This window comes from Brachyhypopomus gauderio, chromosome 19 (genome assembly GCF_052324685.1).
Source record: "Brachyhypopomus gauderio isolate BG-103 chromosome 19, BGAUD_0.2, whole genome shotgun sequence".
Taxonomy (NCBI): Eukaryota; Metazoa; Chordata; class Actinopteri; order Gymnotiformes; family Hypopomidae; genus Brachyhypopomus; species Brachyhypopomus gauderio.
This window is the reverse complement of record NC_135229.1, coordinates 8012547-8033727: the sequence shown is the minus strand read 5'-3', so window position 1 is coordinate 8033727 and position 21181 is coordinate 8012547. Positions and strand designations below refer to the sequence as shown.

At 41.4% G+C, this 21181-nt stretch overlaps 1 protein-coding gene across 6 annotated transcripts; it reads right to left on the bottom strand.

Annotated features, from left to right (window-relative positions):
- Window positions 1-3518: 3518 nt before the first annotated feature.
- On the bottom strand, window positions 3519-20752 carry dnaaf11 (dynein axonemal assembly factor 11). 6 transcript variants are annotated; one of them, XR_013122472.1, is made up of 13 exons: window positions 20159-20752; window positions 19139-19306; window positions 18929-19006; window positions 18661-18833; window positions 15295-15449; window positions 14665-14877; window positions 13809-13886; window positions 13610-13675; window positions 13407-13476; window positions 12441-12536; window positions 11046-11125; window positions 5653-5870; window positions 5386-5501 (listed from the first exon to the last, which is right to left on the bottom strand). XR_013122472.1 is itself a non-coding variant. In XM_076982146.1 (13 exons), exons 1-12 carry the CDS (start codon window positions 20166-20168, stop codon window positions 5967-5969), a joined length of 1194 nt encoding a protein of 397 aa, XP_076838261.1. In that variant the 5' UTR covers window positions 20169-20752; the 3' UTR covers window positions 5809-5870; window positions 5951-5966. The 6 variants fall into 6 exon arrangements, 5 of the variants coding, with proteins under 5 accessions (XP_076838257.1, XP_076838258.1, XP_076838259.1 ...); XM_076982146.1 differs by lacking the exon at window positions 5386-5501 and adding an exon at window positions 5951-5973 and having other exon boundaries at window positions 5809-5870; XM_076982142.1 differs by lacking the exon at window positions 5653-5870 and having other exon boundaries at window positions 3519-5501.
- Window positions 20753-21181: the final 429 nt, after the last annotated feature.

The following is a 21181-nucleotide window of genomic DNA, read 5'->3' as shown; positions in this document are numbered from 1 at the left end:
CGTATGAAAATAAATAAATAACAAAAATGTGCGTGTGAAAACAAAAAACTGCACATGTGTATGTGCGCGTGTGAAAAAAAACGCTTGTAAAAAAATGTGCGCGTGTGTAAAAAAGTGCACATGTGAAAAAATATATTAAAAATTGCGAACGTGAAAAAATAACTGTGAGCGTGCTCGTGTGAAAAAAAAATGCGTGTGAAAGTGAGCGTGTGTAAAAAAAGTGCGTGTGAAAAATATTTAAGTGCGCATGTGTGAGCGTGCGCGAAAAAAATCTTTTAAGTGCGTGTGTGAAAAATATTTTTTAAGTGCGCGTGTGTGAGCGTGCACGTGTGTGAAAAAAAAATTTTAAGTGCGCGTGTGTAAAAAAAGTGTGCATGTGTAAAAAAGTGTGTTTTAAAAAAATGTGTGTGAAAAAAAAGTGCATGTTTGGAAAAAAAGCGCATACAATTGCCCATGTGAGCGTGTGCGTATGAAAATAAATAAATAACTAAAATGTGCGTGTGAAAACAAAAAACAATGCGCATGTGTACGAGCACATGTGGAAAAAAAAGTGCGTGTGTGAAAAAAATGCGTGTCAAAGTGTACGTGTGAAAAAAAATGTGCATGTGTTAAAATAGTGCATGTGTTAAAATAGTGCCTCCCGAGGTTTCTTCCTAATCCCCATCCTATAGGGAGTTTTTCCTCGCCACTGTCGCCTTTGGCTTGCCTTTGGCTTGTGTGTGAAAAAAAGTGCGTGTGTAAAAAAAATAATTTAAGTGCGCATGTGAAAAAAGTGCGGGTGTGTTTAAAAAAAGTGTGTGTGTGAAAAAAAGTGCTCGTGTGATAACTAAATAACTAAAATGTGCGTCTGAAAACAAAAAACAATGCGCATGTGGGAAAAAAAAATTTTAAGTGCGCGTGTGTAAAAAAAGTGTGCATGTGTAAAAAAGTGTGTTTTAAAAAAATGTGTGTGAAAAAAAAGTGCATGTTTGGAAAAAACGCGTACAATTGCCCATGTGAGCGTGTGCGTATGAAAATAAATAAATAACTAAAATGTGTATGTGAAAACAAAAAACAATGCGCATGTGTACGAGCACATGTGGAAAAAAAAGTGCGTGTGTGAAAAAAATGCGTGTGAAAGTGTACATGTGAAAAAAATGTGCATGTGTTAAAATAGTGCGCGTGTGTGAAAAAAAGTGCGTGTGTAAAAAAAGTGCGCATGTGAAAAAATATATTAAAAATGGCAAAAAGTGAAAAAAAGTGTGTGAAAAAAGATATGTAAAAAGTGCACGTGTGAGAAAAGTGCGTGTGAAAAAAAATGCGTGTGAAAGTGAGCGTGTGCAAAAAAAGTGCGTGTGTGAAAAATATTTAAGTGCGCGTGTGAGTGTGCGCGTGTGTGAAAAAAAAATTCTTTTAAGTGCGCATGTGAAAAAAAAGTCCGCGTGTGTGAGAAAAAAGTGCGTGTGTGAAAGAAAGTGCACATGTGAAAAAAATAATAAAATTGCATGTGTGAGAGCATGTAAAAAAAATGCCTGTGTGAAAAAAATTGTGCCTGCGCGTGTGACAAAAATGCGCGTTTGAAAAAAATGCATGTGTGAAAAAAATAAAATGCGCGTGTGAACAAAATAATGCGCTTATGAGCATGTCAAAAAAAGTGCGTATGTGAAAAAAGTGCGTGTGTAAAAAACATGCGTGTGTAGAATTTTTTTTAAGTGAAAAAAATAATAAAATCGCGCGTGTGTAAGCGTGTTCGTGTGAAAAAATAAAAAATAAAATGTGTGAAAAAAGTGCACATGTGAAAAAAATGCGTGTGGAAAAAAAAGTGCGTGAAAAAAATAAATTTGCATGCGTGAGCATTGGCGCATGAAAAAAATGTATAAAATGCATGCGTGTGTGAAAAAAAAGTGCCCGTGTGAAAAAAAATGCACGTATGAAAAATAAATGCGACCACGGACTTGTGCTAACGGGCCGCCCAATGGAGGATGGGTTCCCTTTTGAGTCTTGGTCCTCCCGAGGTTTCTTCCTAATCCCCATCCTATAGGGAGTTTTTCCTCGCCACTGTCGCCTTTGGCTTGCTCATTAGGGATCTGGACCCGTATAATTGTAAAACTGCTTTGTGACGTTTGTTGTGAAAAAATTAATAAATTTGACTTTGACTTTAATATCCACTGTTAAGTACTTACAATTTACATTTACTTCAGCTAATTTTACTTGAGAAATGCCACTCCTGGTCAAATATTTGCTTTTATTTTTAACACAGAAGGTTTGTATTAAATTTTGCAACAAAAAATTATTTAGGAGCCCTGTGTACCTTTAGCCACATGATGGCTGGATTAACTAAGGGAAGCCAATTCTGAGTCAGTGCTTTTACTCAAAGACTCATGAGTCTTTCTCACATGTTCTTGGAGTTGCTGTCTGGAATAAAATATATAGAACCAGTTTTTGAGGTTAAGATCACTACAGTCAGGGGTGTAACCAGTCTTAGTTACTAAAAAAATGATTATGATCAGAATCCCTCACCGCATCAAGAGTAATCCCTCACCGCTTCAGGGTAATCCCTCACCGCTTCAGGGTAATCCCTCACCGCGTCAGGGTAATCCCTCACCGCTTCAGGGTAATCCCTCACCGCGTCAGGGTAATCCCTCACCGCGTCAGGGTAAACCCTCACCGCTTCAGGGTAATCCCTCACCGTGTTGAGCTTCTGCCGGAGATGCTGATTCAGCTGGCCATGCTGTTGTTGCATGTGGCTCTTCTCCCGCTCTGCCTGGGCCAGGGCCTTGGTCAGGACCTGCACGTGGGCACTCAGCTCCCCCCTTAACAGAGGCAGGCACCCCCCCTCCCCCCTTAACAGAGGCAGGTACTCCCCCTTAACAGAGGCAGACACCCTACTTAACAGAGGCAGGTACCCTACTTAACAGTAGAGGTGTCAATTCCAGGTTCAGAAAGTAAAAGTCCTCACCAGGATTTTGCTCAAGCTTCCTGGATTGTGTTGATTTCACTAATTTTAGTGGCAGGTACCCCCCATTAACAGAGGCAAGTACACATACTTTAACAGAAATACTGCACTGCACACATAGTTAACAATTTTTTATCCATTCTTAACCTATTTTTCTGTTAATTGAGACATTAGTCAACTTCCAGCAAGGTTGTTGTCTTTAGAATGGTAGAAGAGTGAGTGTTAGCAGAGTTAAACCTGTACCCTTGTAGGACTTTCAATTATTACAGAGACATAATAGAAATGAAAGAAAGAAAGAAAGAAAGAAAGAAAGAAAAAGTCAGTCAATCACTACAGACATCCAAACTTCATGTGGCCTTCAGATTAGCTCAAGAACAGTGCACAGAGAGCTTGTGATGAATGGTTAAAAATCCCCATAAACACACTGTGGTTATAGCCAATATTGAATGAGTAATTCTTCTTCCTCCTGACTCAGATGATGAGAAAGTCTCATCACCTCATCCATATTCTTTAAACACACATAACCTCTGATTTAGAGGGCTGATATTTAGCACACATACACACACAAAGCTGAAAACAGAATATACTTTATTTATGATTGCACATCAACAAAAACATAACTTATTAAGAGCTACTGATTATTAAAATATCTGGAATATATTAATATCTGGAATTGACCTAGTTCCTAAAGGTGGTGAATTCTGAAAGTTTTAGCATAGAGAAAAAAATTCGTACCATATTGAAGAAACAACCTATATTTGTGGCCAATAACACAGATGTACTTGTAGGCGCTGGCCCTGACGTTGGGTCAGCAGTGGTTGGAGTGTCGCTGGGGTTTTTACACAGGTCAATGTGGCCACTAGACTGAGATGATCCACCACCCAGGAACACCCAGCTCTCAGTGGACCCGTCTATGAAGGCCAAGAGAACGACTAATCCAAATGAGGTACTAGTGATGCATTCTGGGTGAGTGTGTGTGCATTTCACAATCGTACGTGGGTAATAATAATAATAATACATTTTATTTCTATAGCGCTTTTAGAGACCTCAAAGACACTTTACATTAAAATAGTATTCACAGTAACATAAAAGCATAAAACAGACACCATCAACAACAACAACAGTATAATTGCTAGGACTAAGGCCACAAAATCTCAATAAAAATAAAACAATAAAATTACAATTTAAAAGCTAATCGAAACAGATGGGTTTTGAGGAGTGATTTGAAGGTTGGTAGGTCAGAACAGTCGCGTAATTGTTGAGGGAGAGAGTTCCAAAGTGATGGAGCAGCAACAGAAAACGCTCTATCACCCCAGGTCCGATGCTTGGTCCTAGTGCTAATTGACAGGAGATTGGCATTGGAGGAGCGAAGGCAACGGGATGGAGTATGAAAATGTAAAAGATCAGTGAGGTAAGAGGGGGTCTGACCGTGGAGGGTCTTGTGCGTAAGCAGAATCATTTTGTACTGTATGCGTTGGGGGACAGGAAGCCAGTGAAGTTTTTGAAGAACAGGTGTAATGTGGTCATGAGAACGTGTGTGAGTAAGGAGACGGGCAGCTGAGTTTTGAATATACTGAAGTTTTTTGAGGACTTTGTTAGATGAACCATAAAGAATGCTATTACAGTAGTCAATTTTGGATGTAATGAAAGCGTGGATGAGCGTTTCAGCGGCAGAAAAGGAGAGTGAAGGACGGAGACGAGCTATATTTTTGAGATGAAAGAATGCAGTTTTGGTGATGTGATTTATGTGCTGTTCAAAGGTAAGATTACTGTCGAAAATGACGCCAAGATTTCGGATGTTAGATGATGGAAGCAGAGTGTGATTGTCAATGGTAAGCTGAAGTGTATTAGTGGTTGCTGTTAGTGATTTGGGTCCAATGATGATCAGATCGGATTTGTCACAGTTAAACTTGAGAAAGTTAGCTTGCATCCATGATTTTATTTCCGTGAGGCAGCTCATCAGACGGAAGTGGAGGGCCGTGGTGACTGATTTTGAAGAGATGTAAAGCTGGACATCATCAGCATAGCAGTGAAAATGAAAGCCATGCTGACGTATGATATCACCAAGGGGGAGCATGTACAAGATAAACAGAAGGGGACCAAGCACCGAACCTTGGGGCACGCCATAGGATAGTGAAGTGATGGCAGAACTACAATTATTGATGTTAATGAATTGTTTTCTGTCTTCAAGGTATGACCGTAACCAGGAGAGGGCAGTTCCAGTGATGTTAATGGTGGATTTGAGACGAGAAAGCAGAATAGAGTGGCTAATCGTATCAAAGGCTGCAGTGAGGTCAAGGAGGATAAGGATACTGAAGTAACCGGAGTCACCGGGGTACTCTCATGCTCTTTCTCTCTCCCACTCGGTTAGATAAGTGGGGGTACTTCCGGGTCATCCAAAAACTGCTTGGACACGGGCTTCTCTTGGCCTCCGCACGGCTGAAGTCGCTGGCAGAGGTGCAGGGGTCCATGGGTAGTGTAGTTTTCTTTAGAGACGATGTTGGCTAAGTCAACTGTCGGGCCTTTGCTGGGGTCGACTTCTAATCTTTCACAACCAGAAATCGCCCTGCCTCCAACAGAAGAGATGGGGATGGGGATGGATGGGGGCAGGGATGTAGGGAGGGGGGGAGAGAGAGAGAGAGAGAGAGTGAGAGAGTGAAGAAGGAAAACTGAAGTCGCTGTGATATGAAAAATTACTATTACACAGTGACCTTCACCCTTGGATGGATAAGAAGGAAATGCATGATGATCCAAAAGAGCTTTTATTTATGGGCTTTTTTATGCAGGCACATGTGTTCCATTATTTTTCAAAGGCATTTAAGGTGGTGGTCCAGCTCTTTGTCTTTCTATTTTTTTCCTGTTTGTCTTCCTTTTCTCTCTGTCTCTCTCTTTAATGGTGTCTCGGTTGCAGGGCTGGTGTCTCTCTGGCAGTTGGCTTTTCAAATAAATCAACAGAAATTAAATTAGACCTGCTGCTGGGCCTCTGGCTGGCCAATTTCTGATAACCCCACTGACATTCTACAGACTGAGCCTATCTCCTGCTGGCACACACACACACACACACACACACACACACACACACACACACACACACACACACACACACACACACACACACACAGTGTACATCAGACAAAACACAGTACAGATGTACAACACTGAGCAACATGCATGCGTGTGCCTGTGTGCATCTGCATTTGTGAAATCACCCATGTGTGTGAAGCACATTCAGATGTCATCAGTCAAGGCAGTAGATGCATGTATAACAGAAATGCCCTTAAAGTTTTATTCATACTCTATTAGCATTTTTATTGCATGTGCACTGTGGGTGAAGATTACAGCGCTCACTCTCTGAGCGAATAAGCCTGCTGCAGGATACAAACACACGTTTATTTTAATACCTTATCAAGACACAGGGTCAAACCTATGTCTCTTTTGTGTTAAATAGATGTAAATCCTCTAAGCGAGATTTTTCTTTGTCCATTTAAAAAGTTTTAACATTTAAACATGTTTATTCTCATGTTTATTCTCTTACCTAAAAAGGTAAGGACACAGAGACACACACATACACACCCACATATTGTTTTTGTAGAGGACATTAAAAAAAAAACATTTTAAGTGCTTATATTCAATATTCCGGCAGTGTAGATCTATGTAATCTAAAGATTCTCCTGTAATATAAAAAAAGAAAACACTGTAAATATTGCTCAAGTGTTTTACACAAACTGCCTCAAGTGAGCACTAATTAGTTCAAGGCACAAATCAATTTAGACCAACTCTTCTCAACATTTGAGTAAATTTAATAGAGCAAATGTATTATGGTGTAAATACAAATAGCTTGTTTCTCTGACACTCTTGCACACACACACTCACTGTGTTTCAGTAATGGAATGAAGGTGACTGGTCTAGACCTCCCACAGTGAAGTACAGAGCAAAGATGTGTGTGTGTGTGTGTGTGTGTGTGTGTGTGTGTGTGTGTGTGTGTGTGTGTGTGTGAGTGTGTGTGTGTGTGAGAGAGAGAGAGAGAGAGAGAGAGACAGAGTCATGAAACAGAAAGAGCAAAAATAATAGAGGACACAGCAAAAGGAGAAACAGATTGAGCAATAGGAAAAGAAAGAGGGGATGTTATATAAAGCAAGGATCAGATGTATTGTCGTGATTGGAGATTCCAAGCAACTACATAGCACTTTTGTAAGTCGCTCTGGATAAGAGCGTCTGCTAAATGCCATAAATGTAAATGTAAATGTGATTGAGCAGCAATATTACATGATACACGATGGCTGTATGTGATGGCAGATATATGTACCACACAAATGCAACAGTGAATTCTGAATGAATGAATTCAACTGCACTCATCCCTGAGCCCCAGTTCAATCCTGAGGAGAAGGCAGCTATGTTAGGCGTTATGATTGTTTTACACTTGTTTATAGATTTGTTTTGACACTTGTAAGAATCATGACTCCACAAACAGAATTGATTAAAGGGATGTATCAGGCTAATTATAACCTACTTTGCACAAATCTAGCAAATTATAGACAAATGTTTGATGACCACTGTTACATTTAAATAAGTATTAGCATAGGTCTGGTATGAGAATATCTTGAAAGAAGTTGTATCAACTGCATAAAGCAAAATAGTAAAAACATCGTGAGGATGAAGGGAAGCTGAGTGAAGGGGCTGATGAAGGGAAGATGGCTGCCAGGTGACACCCAGCAGTCCCATCATGCTACGAGGCACACGGTGCATTGACTGGCTAGTCGGGAGGAACTGCACCTCCTGGGGAGATCAGCAGTTGGCCTGCCTGCAGTCCCAACTGGATCTGGATGAGTATGAGGCAGGCCTGAATGGAGCCCTCCGCTGAGGAAGGTGGAGGCACTATGTGTTGGGTCCAGGCACTACGTGTTGGGTCCAGGCACTACGAGTTGGGTCCAGGCACTACGTGTTGGGTCCAGGCACTACGTGTTGGGTCCAGGCACTGCGAGTTGGGTCCAGGCACTGCATTTTGGGTCCAGGCACTATGTGTTGGGTCCAGGCACTACGAGTTGGGTCCAGGCACTGCATTTTGGGTCCAGGCACTATGTGTTGGGTCCAGGCACTACAAGTTGGGTCCAGGCACTATGAGTTGGGTCCTTCTACTGCCGACAGTCACGGTCCCTTCCTCTATCCCTTAACCCACATGGTGACATTCATGTGGCTTTGTGTTTATTTTTGTTGACATGAACCCACCCCCCATTATTGTTCCCCATTTCAAAAGAAGTTGAAACTGAAATTCTTCTTTCTGCATTTATCCCATATGGAGTGAACATAACAAGCCACCTGCTGCAATGCCTGCTGAGCCATGGTCACTGCAGGGTGCTGAGCTTGAATAGCCAATCTTGGGCTCAAGACAATGTCTCTAACTTTTTAAACACAGCTGCCCCAAACTAAACGCATGCATGGCATCCCTGAAGAGGCTTGAACTACCATCGTTGCGGTTAACCGAATGACTTAACTGACTGAAACACAGAGATGTTGCCTGGCCTTTGTTCATCATTTTCTATATGCACCCTGCAACGGTCCACTATGCTTTAATAATAGGATCTTGAGGTCTGTTTTCTGAGTTACAGTATTGTTCTAAGGTTTTATGCAGGTGTGGAAAATAAGTGATAACTTCTTATAAATTATGGTAATAACTTCTTATAAATAAATTCTTCTAGGTACACTTGCATGCAGTTTGCGAAGGAAATCAACTGGGAGGTTGTTCCAAACATCTTGGCGAAATAATCACAGATTAGTGGATGTGGGCTTGCTCAAATTCTTGTCTCTTCATGTAATCCTAGACAGACTGAAAGATCTTGAGATAATTGCTCTCTGGTGACCATATCACTTAGAGGACTCTGCTGTTTACACTAAAGGTAGTCCTTAATGACACTGGCTGTATTTTTAGGGTCTTTGCTCCAGAGTACATTTGGAGCCAAACAGATGCTTCCCTGATGGAAGTGCACGATGGATCAGCACCTGTGGATAAAGGATCAGTACCTGTACATGATGGATCAGCACCTGTGGATAAAGGATCAGTACCTGTACACGATGGATCAGTACCTGTACACGATGGATCAGTACCTGTGGTGCATGATGGATCAGTACCTGTACATGATGGATCAGTACCTGTGGTGCACGATGGATCAATACGTGTACTTGTCTGCATTGAGGACATCATTAATCCTGATTAAATTCACAGCTCCATGTGCTGAGATGGAGCTCCAAACTTGCAAAGAACCTCCACCATGATTCACTGTTGAACCTCCATCATGCTTCACTGTTGAACCTCCATCATGCTTTACTGTTGAACCTCCATCATGCTTTACTGTTCAACCTCCATCATGCTTCACTGTTGAACCTCCATCATGCTTCACTGTTCAACCTCCATCATGCTTCACTGTTGAACCTCCATCATGCTTTACTGTTCAACCTCCATCATGCTTCACTGTTCAACCTCCATCATGCTTTACTGTTCAACCTCCATCATGCTTTACTGTTCAACCTCCACCATGCTTCACTGTTGAACCTCCATCATGCTTCACTGTTGAACCTCCATCATGCTTCATTGTTCAACCTCCATCATGCTTCACTGTTGAACCTCCATCATGCTTCACTGTTGAACCTCCATCATGCTTCACTGTTCAACCTCCATCATACTTCACTGTTCAACCTCCATCATGCTTTACTGTTCAACCTCCATCATGCTTTACTGTTCAACCTCCACCATGCTTCACTGTTCAACCTCCATCATGCTTCACTGTTGAACCTCCATCATGCTTCATTGTTCAACCTCCATCATGCTTCACTGTTGAACCTCCATCATGCTTCACTGTTCAACCTCCATCATGCTTCACTGTTCAACCTCCATCATGCTTTACTGTTCAACCTCCATCATGCTTTACTGTTCAACCTCCATCATACTTCACTGTTGAACCTCCACCATGCTTCACTGTTCAACCTCCACCATGCTTCACTGTTCAACCTCCACCATGCTTCACTGTTCAACCTCCACCATGCTTCACTGTTCAACCTCCATTATACTTCACTGTTGAACCTCTATCACTCTTCACTGTTCAACCTTCACCGTGATTCACTGTTCAACCTCCATCATGCTTCACTGCTCATATTTGTACCGCATTCCAGCCCTCCAGTGAATAAACTGAATAATATTAGAACCAAATATTTCAAGTTTTGAGTCATCACTCCAAAGCACCTGTTGCCAATTGTCTCTACCCCAGTTCCTACTTTTCATGCATGATTGTCTGTTTAAAGCTTTTGGTCGCAAATCTTCCATGAAGGCCACTTCTTAGAACAGTAGATGGGTGTACTGGGTCCCACTGGCTGTTGCTGGTTTTGGCGCTGATGGCACTGCTGGACATCATCCAATTTCAAAGGGAAGTTAAGCATGATGTATCCTAATCTCCTGAACCAGATGTTCCTGCCTTGGCAAGCCACTGTCTATAGTCCTGAGTGTTGCTTGTTTCTCTGGGCTCTGAAATCTTGGCCTTTGACACCTCACTGATGCAGTACAACTACCCGAGTCTTGGTGCTGTGTTCAGTCCAGCTGTGCCATGAAACTCACAACTTCACTTCTGTAGCAAAGTTTTCCTCACCCAGTTTTAAACCTCATAAAAAGTTAATGTGTTTCAAGCTCCAAATGAGGACGATGGTAATTAGCACCTGTTTGGTATAATTGGTTAATCAAACACTTTACTATAATCAAACACCTTGACTTTGTGCAAGTGTACCAAGAAGAACCGATGCTGATTTGAAGGCAAAGATAGTTCACATCAAATACTGATTAGATTTCTCATTTGTTCACTTTGCATTTTGCTAATTCTCAAAATAAATAAATAATATATATAAATGCTTCTGCTTTTGAGAGCGTGCTTACAAGAGACTGTAAATATTCTGCTAGGTGTAGTAAAACATCTACATAAGTTGTACACAGTTAGGATGGCATTTAGGAACAACAGTGTAAGTAAAAGCTGTGCAGAAGCTGCATCATTTAAGATCACTCTAATGGTGATTTCCTGCTTGAACTTTTGCACACAGTTGACACAAAGAGGAATAAATCAGTTCTGGTTACCTGGCCTTTCCGTTGTCAGTCGCAGTATTGCAGAGCGGTTTTGGTTTATCTGTTTTATGTACTTTTATCTCCCCACGTGCCTAAAGAAACAAATGATGATACAGATGATAAAAAATACACCAGATATCACGAGCAAATTGAAACGCAGAAAAAGGTAAAATCTTTTAAGGGAATTCCAATGTACAATGTGTCATAAGTACAATCATAGAAATAAATGTAGTTCATATATATAGCAATTCACTATTCTTTTACAGTATGTGATTTATAAGGTATGAGTTTTGTATTGCTGTAATGAGAGATGCTGTAACGATTTATGTATTGCAATGTTAAAAACCACTGTAATATGGAATTTAATTTAAAATAGAACTTAAAATACCAGACTACATTTAATTTAAATCTTTAAATATTGCTGTCACACCACTGTAGGCACACCATATTTCCTCAGCACTTCCCACTAGCCTCTGCAGCAGACTGTGCCATTTCATTCTGAGCTTGTCATGCTTGTATCTGAGTATGTATCCTGACACTAGCCTCTGGGCTTGAGTATGTATCCTGACACTAGCCTCTGGGCTTGAGTATGTATCCTGACACTAGCCTCTAGGCTTGAGTATGTATCCTGACACTAGCCTCTGGGCTTGAGTATGTATCCTGACACTAGCCTCTGGGCTTGAGTATGTATCCTGACACTAGCCTCTAGGCTTGAGTATGTATCCTGACACTAGCCTCTGGGCTTGAGTATGTATCCTGACACTAGCCTCTGGGCTTGAGTATGTATCCTGACACTAGCCTCTGGGCTTGAGTATGTATCCTGACACTAGCCTCTGGGCTTGCCTGTTTGCCTGTTAGGATCTTTTTCCTTTTTCCTTCGTGGACTTTTTACTTTACAGCTTGCTTAGTGAGCCTGCTTTATGTTTCCTGTTTAAGTAAACTATGTGTAAGTGGCTACACCACTCGTGCCCCCCACGCCTTCCACGCCCCCAACGACCAACCTGTTTATTTGTTTTGAATAAGCTGTTTCCTGTTAATGCATAGAGATTTTTATGTTTTTAATGTCTACACTAGTAGGGAGGTCACTACAATTGTGGTAGATAGTGGTTAAGTTATGCCTAGCCTGGTCTGTCCATATAAGATTTTAACTGAGTTGGTAACTTTCTCTAAAATTTGTTATTTCAAACTCTTTTTGAAAGGAGAAAATGTGTAATTCTCAGACTAAACTGAAGGTTTTTAACTTAACGGTAGTTATTCAGCTGGTCCGTACCCCAACTGCATTCATGATGTTACAAACGTACATGGTTAAAATGGTTGTTATTATTTATGTTTGATATAATTGAAGAGTTTAAACATTGTTCAGGCTCCAGATTAAGGGAATGTTGAAGCACAGATTTGCAGCGTTACCTTGGGCATGGTGACAAGCAGGTGGCCAGTGGTTTGAGATCTCTGCGCTGAGCTACTGTCAGGTTTTACTTCATCTGGCAAAACCAACTGGAACACCTGCAAACCCACCCACACAAATGATCACACAGTTATTACTGTCACTGCAAATGAGTACAATGAAGAAGTTAAACACTGCATCTGATTAAGCACAATTTTAAACTGTAACAGGGTCATCTGTAAAGTGCTTCTGCTCTGACTGTGACTAAAATAGCAACATACCAAAAAGAAAAATGACATTAGAATATAAATCAAAATTTCCTTCATTTCAGAGGATAAAACCCGCTGTATGTTTAGATTTATTTCAGCCTGAGTTCACCCACAGGTGATTTGCAGATAAATAACAGCTGTTTTTTTCAGTGGTCTTGAAAGCATTGCTCCCTTCTGGATGGGCAGGTGTGTGTGCGCAATAATGTCTGTTGCATTTTTTGGACCAAACTGTTGATGTAAAGTTGATCCATGCACACATGCAGACACACACACAAATAACTCTATTCATTGGAACTCAGATTTGTGTCATTTGAGAAGTGACCTACAACATAATCAGTCAGCTTGATCAGTAAACCATATGCAGTTCAAACCCATAAATACTTAGCCACACACTCTCACACATAAACACTCACACACACACACACACACACACACACACAGCTGGCTGTTACACTGGTGAGAATTTGATCTGGTTATTGGCAAGAGAAGAAAGAATTAAAAGGTGAAGGTTATCTTAAATTACAGCAGAGTAATCAGCTTTACAGTGCAAACCGCCGACAGAAACACCCCATTAAGCTAACCAGAGAAAGTGGAGAAGTGAGAGAGAAAGAGAGAGAGAGAAAGAGGAAAAGACAGATGGAGATGGACAGGATGGCGGAGGTAGTGGGTATAAGGGAGTAATGAATGTGCGTGCGTGTGTGTGTGTGTGTGTGATAGCACCTTTCCTTTGACAGTCACTCTCACATACGAGGGCTGAACATCAAGGTCTAGCAGAGAGGTGTCCAAATGCCTACAGCCACACAAGAGGAACACACAGTGCTGTACAAGGACCACAACTATACGGAATGTTTATGGCATTATGTATTATGGTCTCTGCATGTGTGTGTGTGTGTGTGTGTGTGTGTGTGTGTGTGTGTGTCTACCTGTACACATGTAGATCAAGAAGCACACAATTGTTGTCTTCATCTTCATTAAGAGAAAAGTCCAGTCTGTAAGGGTGATAATATGGTTTACAATACCCCTGTGAGTTTTTTGCTGCAGGTTGTGTGTGTGTGTGTGTGTGTGTGTGCGTGTGTGTGTGTGTGTGTGTGTGTGTGTGTGTGTGTGTAAACACATACATACTTAGCTTCATTAATGTTCAGAACTCTTCCCTCTGCGGTCACCAGAGCTCTGGGAGGTTTAGTTTTGCTATTTGGCTCCCTACACAAACCAACAGGAGAGGAAAGAGTGTGAGTGTGTGTGTGTGTGTGTGGGTGAAGCCATCTACACCAGTGTTATCTCACTCAGTCCTTGGGATTTTCCAGGCACTACAGATTTTTGCTCTGTTCACATTTTGGAAAACACTGATTTACAATAATGTGTGTAATAAAGGACTGAAGCCCTGAACCTGCTGCATAGAAAGTGCGCCACCATGTGGCCTGAAGGCAGTACTGCATCCCTGCAGCATGTACTGGCACGCTGGGGAGCGAGGGAGCAATCGCACCAAGATTAACAACAGGAGTGTCAAACAGCAACACCTACACAAAGTCTGATCCCCGCAGAAGACCGAACTGCTCACACACCTGTGTCAAAGCAGTAATCTCAAAACACTGTAGCTGTTCAAGTTTCACACTCCCACACTGTCTCTATAGATGAGTGTACCTCTCTTCTTCTCTTTACCAGAGTGTGCTCTCTTTTATTCTGTTCATCTCTGATATTGACAGACCAAGACTAATAGAATGAAACTGATTCAGGTAGATGTTACAGATCACTATATGGATAGTTAGCAGGAATAGTTAGTAAAACAACGTTAATGTTCAAGTTTAGCATCTTTTATTTAGCTGTTAAAGTCCTCTTTGTCTCTCTTTTTGGGGGTATGTACTGTGATACCTCATCTTCTTGATTTTCTAAACGACTGAGCCACTATCTCTGTAGATGAGTATACCCCTTCATTTCTCTTTCTATCTCTCTCTCTGTTCACTCCAACAGATAAGCGCACCTCATTTTCTCTTTCTGTCTCCTCTTTTCCTCGAGATGGCGATGCGCTTCCAGTCTTGACTCCGGCGTGAAGGCGCATGGCTTTTCCCAGAATTCCCTCTCCTCGAGTGTGTCCGTCGAGTGTGAGCTTACGTCTGTGTGCAGGTTTTGGGTCGGGGGGGATTCTGGATTTGGTCTTTGCTTCCAGATGTCTGGATCTTCTTCAGAGATTGAACTAAAAACAAAAATACGAGTGTTTAGTTTGCAAACACACATAAACCTTCAAGATTTTATAAATCCAGACATCCTTCTGCCTCCTTCTCTCACTCATTCAGCCCTTTCACACCTACAACCCAGAATTCTACTGCATTACCATTTTAATGTCATGGTCAGTTGGTTTATCCACTCAACTTCTGAAAGAGCTTGTATATGAAGCTGTGAGCTTTGTGAGCTTTGCTTATCAGCACGGTAAGGATGGATGTCATCCAGCTGAGCTTCTGTGTGAGATGCTGCAGCTCTGCCCCCAAATAACTACAGCACTGTAGTTGTATGTAAATGTAAATGTGTGTATGCATGTGTGCAACACTCTGACACAAACACACACTGTGGTGTTGCACGTTGGCATGCATGCTGCGTTGTGTATTATACTCACGAGTCGACACCAGTATGCGTATGAGCCAGACCTTTCTGCTTCTCTCTCTTTTCCACATACTCCGCCTCCTGTTCCAGGATCCGCCCCCTCAGGCCATCTATGTCTTGCCCCGCCCTTATCCGCTCTGCCCGTCCTATTGCTGTGCCGTCCAACCACTAGGAGCCACGAAAGGTCAACATTCAATCACAAAAAAGAGAAAAGAGAGAGAAAACAAAGCGTAGACTGACTTTAATTGGAGAGATGCTGTTCTCGAACTGAAAATACGCTGCAGTATAAGCCATGCCCTCCATCCAGACCCAGGGGTCTCATTTATCAAAGTGTGCAGAGAACATGTTTAGTGTCTTGTCATGTCAAGGCCTGACACCTGCAGTTCCCTACTTGCTGGTCATCCTCTATGGACCATCGGTTCCCCACAATTGATCCTGAATGCAGCAGCATGGCTGGTCTTCAATCTTCTAAAGTTCATTCGTGTCACTCCACCCTTCACTGGTTTGCAGTTGCTGCTCACTGCAGACTTTAAAATCCTGACGTTCGCCTTCAAAGCCAAGAATGGACCAGCCAGTTCTTGCCTGCTCAAAGCCTGGACCCCTGAGCACTTCAAACTTTAAGGGCAACTCGGTCTGAAATATCATCCTTCGAGTCGAGGGAAAACAAGTATGAAGTTGGAGCTCCCAGATGGAGTCCTCTGCCCTCTTCTAACACAGACTGAAAGCAGACGCTACTAATGCCGTCCCACTAGCAGAACTGTGGTTTGATTTGAAGATAGCCGCAGAGAATTAAAGGCCGCAATGTTCTAATTGTGGACATAAGGTCTACGTGAGGGTGTGCACACGACTTTAGTGTCATCACTAGATGACAAAATTGTGGCTACTATTGATGAGACTTCTCCTGAAAGCAATCATTCCTAATGGTCATGTATTGAGTGCCTCAATCACATATGAGGCTGGACATTCAGAAGGAAAATAGCAATTATTTGCATTGTGTGGCATAACAGATTGGCTCATTTTAACAGTAGGATTTTGTTTCTTGTCTTTTTTTTTGTTTTATTTTACAAAAAAAGTCTTACAGTGCCATACATTGTATTGTGGAATAAGCCAGCCCCTAATTTACACTTAATCTGTCACCTGCCTGCACCTTTGTGTTAACATTATCTGTCAATTATTATGAAGAGTGACAGAAAATGGGAATAGGAATTCATTGTTATCTGTTTACCCGTATTTATACATTTCTAACACTGCATTCCTGCGTAAGCATCCACTAGTTCTGAATACATGCACGCACAATCGGAGTGAGAAGAAAAGACTGATAAATGACATTCTTAATGGAGAAATGTGCATGTGCACAGATTATACACAAAACTGTACACACACACGGTTGAGTAATAAGATCCCTGCTCTGAGTTCAACGTCAGGCCACATTCAAAATTAGCGTGTAAATACAGCTACACGACAAAGCCAGTTCAATTCCAGACTAAATCTAACCAATCTGGGTTTCTCAAATAATGTGCAACACTGCAAACATTTTTGAATTGATGAGCATTTTCCAAATCCCTTCTAAACTAAGTATTAAACTCACTCGTGAATGTTCATATCTTGGAGCATAGGTACAGCTATGTCTCAAAAAGGAGAAACACTGGTAATTCTTCTTTAAATAAAACTCGTATGCTGGCTGTAGGCACAACAACAGCACATTTATGTAATATATGGATGGAGCACTTTGGCCCATGAACCACCGCTTGACTACATCTAACTGCGTCTGCCCTAAAGGCTTCTCTGGGTCGAATGTGCAGGTCATATGCAACCAGCAAGACCTTTTTACAGCCATCGAGGCCAAGTGGCCTGGGAGTAGTCGTGACTGCTTCATCCAATTCTGGAGCGTGTCAGATGGCTCAGGAAAGTGCATTTGCTGGTGGATATGTACAGAGGGAGAGCGGTTATCCACTCCGAAGCTATTTGCTCACTCCAATCTCGAATCCACAGACCATGGCCATGAAGAGATACAACATGGCACACTGAAGGACAGGCAACGTTGTTGAGGGAGATTTGGTCGTTTGGAAAATCTGCACAAATCTACACAAATCACCGGAGGGTTCTGTGTTCACCAGAGCACAGCTGATCCATCACTGTGGCATGTGTTGTGGTGCACGACATTGCAATGCTGCCGTACAACATCCTGATATAGAAGATGAGGAAGATGAAGAGGAAGAGAGTAAAGAAGCAGAGAGAGGTTGAATTATCAGGAGAGAGTAAAGAAGAACTTACCAGGCTGGCTTGGATTGGCATGGAATATGAGGGCAAATGATAAGGAATGTTTTTGCCTAAATAAAACGTTTATTGTTTTTTTCTTTTAGATAATTAATGTGTCTTGGATTATAAACATTATATAGCGATGTAGTTATTATTGCTATATTGTTATTTGTTCTAGTGTGTGTCCACCATGAAAAATAAATGAAATACAAAATCCATTGAACACAATATATTGTCCATGCATCACTTTTGTCTACATTGGCTTCTGTTGTACTACGGTGTGGAAGGAAGATGACAGAGTTAATGATACTACCACAAAATGTGAAGCGTTTTGTAGATCATTTAGACTGAAATCACTAAAGTTAATTCACATTTAGTGTTCATTCACATTCACATGTAGTTACTTGGCTATCTCCCTTTGTTCAGAGGGCATTATAATTGGCACGGGGAAAAGATTAAAGTCTGCCAGTGAACGCTGCTTGGCTCTCCTGTTCAACCAACTCCTCATGGTGCCTCTCCATCTGTGGGAGCTTCCCACATATTAGCAGGAGCTGCTCTCTCTACTGACAGCCTGTCTTTTTCAAGGGCAATTAACACCTCGCTACACCCACAGGTATTTTGTGGAGGATCCTGTTCAAGCGGAGCTCTCTGACTGGGCTCTGCCAATGAAAATACAGAAGGTGACACAGGACTCCTGCAGGGTGAAGGGTGCACAGGGACATGGAGGTTGTGGGGCTGATGGAAACTCGTATAAATGGACATCTACCCCACCGGAGATCCCACCAGCTACTGCTGATGATGAGTCTTCCTCTTCTGGGATAACATCTTTAAGATCTGAGAAAAATCTCTGTTTGTGCTACAGCTTCGCCATGCGCCTGAACTGATGCTGGAAAGGTGTTTAGACTTGATGACAGGTTTTGCAATGTATTTTACAATGTTTCTTGCAGGAATTACAATGTTTTTTTATATATTATTCATTTAAATATGTATTCATAATTAGTGAATACTAATATTTGTAAATCTGTGGTTGGGTTTTTGATGCTTTACCAACACAGGTGCAGAGGCTGAACTACTTCCAACTCGTTTGTAATTTTGGAGATGAAGGGGGTGTTTTTGTTACCTGTAGCTGAGGTAGGCAGGCCAGTACGTACGGCCTGTAGCCCTCGAATTCAGTGCAGGGGTTTCCCACCAGGTAGAGCTCACGCAGGTGCACGTTCTGACTAAGAGACTTCACGCTGCTCAGGCGTCCCACAAAGTTCACTGTTAGATCCAACTTCTGTAGACTTTCACAGCCTACACACGCAAACATGCCCACAGAGCTGAATTTAAGGAATCTAGAATGCAACAGTCATGGTCTGTGGTAAAATTCAAGTCATGTATGATTTTACCTTCCAAATTCTCAATCACTTCAATGTTATTGAGAGCCAGATTCAAATACTCCAACTTCTTCAGTCTTCCAACATTTTCTAGAGTCAACAACAGTAATATAGTAAATTGTTTGTGATATATTTACTGTTTTCACACTGATCACCAGTGTGTGTTCAAGAATGTCAAAGACCGCAGCATCTCTAACTTTAGACCAGTGCTCGACGCCCTACCTATCTTCGGGATGAGGTTATTTTGTAAGTAAAGGATCTTCAGGTCTCTGCACCACTTGTCAATGTGCTCGATTCGCTCAATGTCCTGCTGATGCAGAGACACCTCCTCCAGTGAGAAGATCTCACAGTTGTTATGCTCGGCACGACGCCGGATAAGGTCCTCGCTGACTGGAAAATAATGAAATAATGAATTCAATTTAATAATCATATTTATGGTGAGTTGGACAGTTTGATGAAAGTACTGACTAGCAAGGCTTGAATGAGCAATAGGATTTTATTCAGATTTTATTTATATAGCTAGTGCTTATATACAGTGTGTCTATATTAGTTATTTTAGTTATATAGACAGTGCTATAACAATGTACTACTTTACCACGTGACAAAACATAGGATATCTATACCTATGATAACATAAAATAACAAATAAGAAGTTTGATCTACAAACTCAGTGATGCTCTACATTTATGAGGAATAAAATTAGAAAGAGAAATGTTTTAAGTGGAATTTTAAAGAGAGAGAGATGTGCCACAGCAGGTAGAGGTACAAGTTTGTGGGCCAGTAAAAGGTCCAGAGGTAAAGTTTTAGGTGGGTCAGTATAATGGGGTGAACTCAGAGATGTTTGTAGACCATGAAGAGCTCTGATAGAAGGATTTCATATTTAACATGGGAGACTAAAGCTGCTACGCTTTGGATGTAGTGAAGAGGGTCGATTAACCGTAGTCATGTTAGAAAACAGCAGCATAACTAACGTCAGCTAACGTAGTATCACAACTATGTACTAATGCAGCTTTAGCCATTTACAATATGCCACTTTTTACATTACACTTATACTTTTAACCTTGCAGTAAATTAGCATTTTAGCTAATTAGGTAACGTTAACTAACGTTAGCTAGGCTGCTAACTTGGCTATTGAACAAAACAGTGTTTTATTGAACCTAGAATATATATATAATATAACTTTGTTATCTAACCTGACCATTCTGGCTAGATAATGTAGAAATTATGAAAGTGGACACTTACTGCGGACCATGCTTGACTTGTAGAGGTGTTGCTATAGCAACGGGCACAAGCGGAAGTTGTTGCCCTTTTAAATAGAGCGTGCGTGCGTGCGTCCCGAATAATAGCCGCCTCGGGTAACCAGGTAGATCCTATTACCTGTGTTCCCCACGATTTGCTTCATCTGTTTGCTAATTAACAGACGCCTTGACTAGTTAAAGAATCGTTAAATGAATAGAAATATCTTTAAAATAATAGAAATTCAAACACCATTGCTCGTTGAGCTCCACTGGCTACCAGTTATTGCTCGTATTAAACACAAAGCCTGCACGATCGCCTTTAAGGTGATAACAGAGAAGGCTCCCTCCTATCTTCACTCGCTTTTAAAGCCTTACGTTCCGGCCCGACCGTTGCGCTCCTCCACTGAACGTCGCCTTGCTTTACCTAACATCCGTGGGAAGCAATCCAGACTGTTCTCCTCTGTAGTTCCTGGATGGTGGAATAAGCTGCCCTCGACCATCAGAGCAGAGCAGTCTCTCACTAGTTTTAAGAAACTCTTAAAAACTGAGCTCTTCAGTGAGCACCTGCTCTAGTGACTTTAAACACTCCACTGCACCACCATCCATTTTTTTGCCAAGTCTGAATTTTATTGTATCTACTCTTTTATAGTATTGTAAGTCGCTTTGGATAAAAGCGTCAGCTAAATAAATAAAAATTAAAAAAATAAAATAAATTCTGTTGTTGAATAAACTACATTTTATACTGCGCCTAACCTGAATATGGAGGTAGTTTACTAAGCTCAAAAATACTTAAGAAATCATCTTGGTTTCTTGGTTTTAAGGTAATCTTAAATGAGAAAGAGAGATACCATTTAGCGATGATCTAGCTAAATATAAAATCATGTATCATGAGGCTTTACCTGGATAAAATAACAATAGAAATAGTTCGATGTGGCCACAAGAGGGCAGCACATTCACATCAAATTCGCCTCAACCAAAGAGGGACAGAGAAAGCGCGGAGATCCAAACACCTCCAACGTCTTGTCTA

Excerpts from the sequence above, each read along its gene's own strand:
- dnaaf11 (XM_076982142.1), bottom strand. Across the intron at positions 14,878-15,294 it reads ACGCATACTGGTGTCGACTC|TTCAATCTCTGAAGAAGATC; the intron begins GTGAGTATAATA and ends TTTTGTTTTTAG. Across the intron at positions 13,477-13,609 it reads CTTGATCTACATGTGTACAG|GCATTTGGACACCTCTCTGC; the intron begins GTAGACACACAC and ends GTGTGGCTGTAG.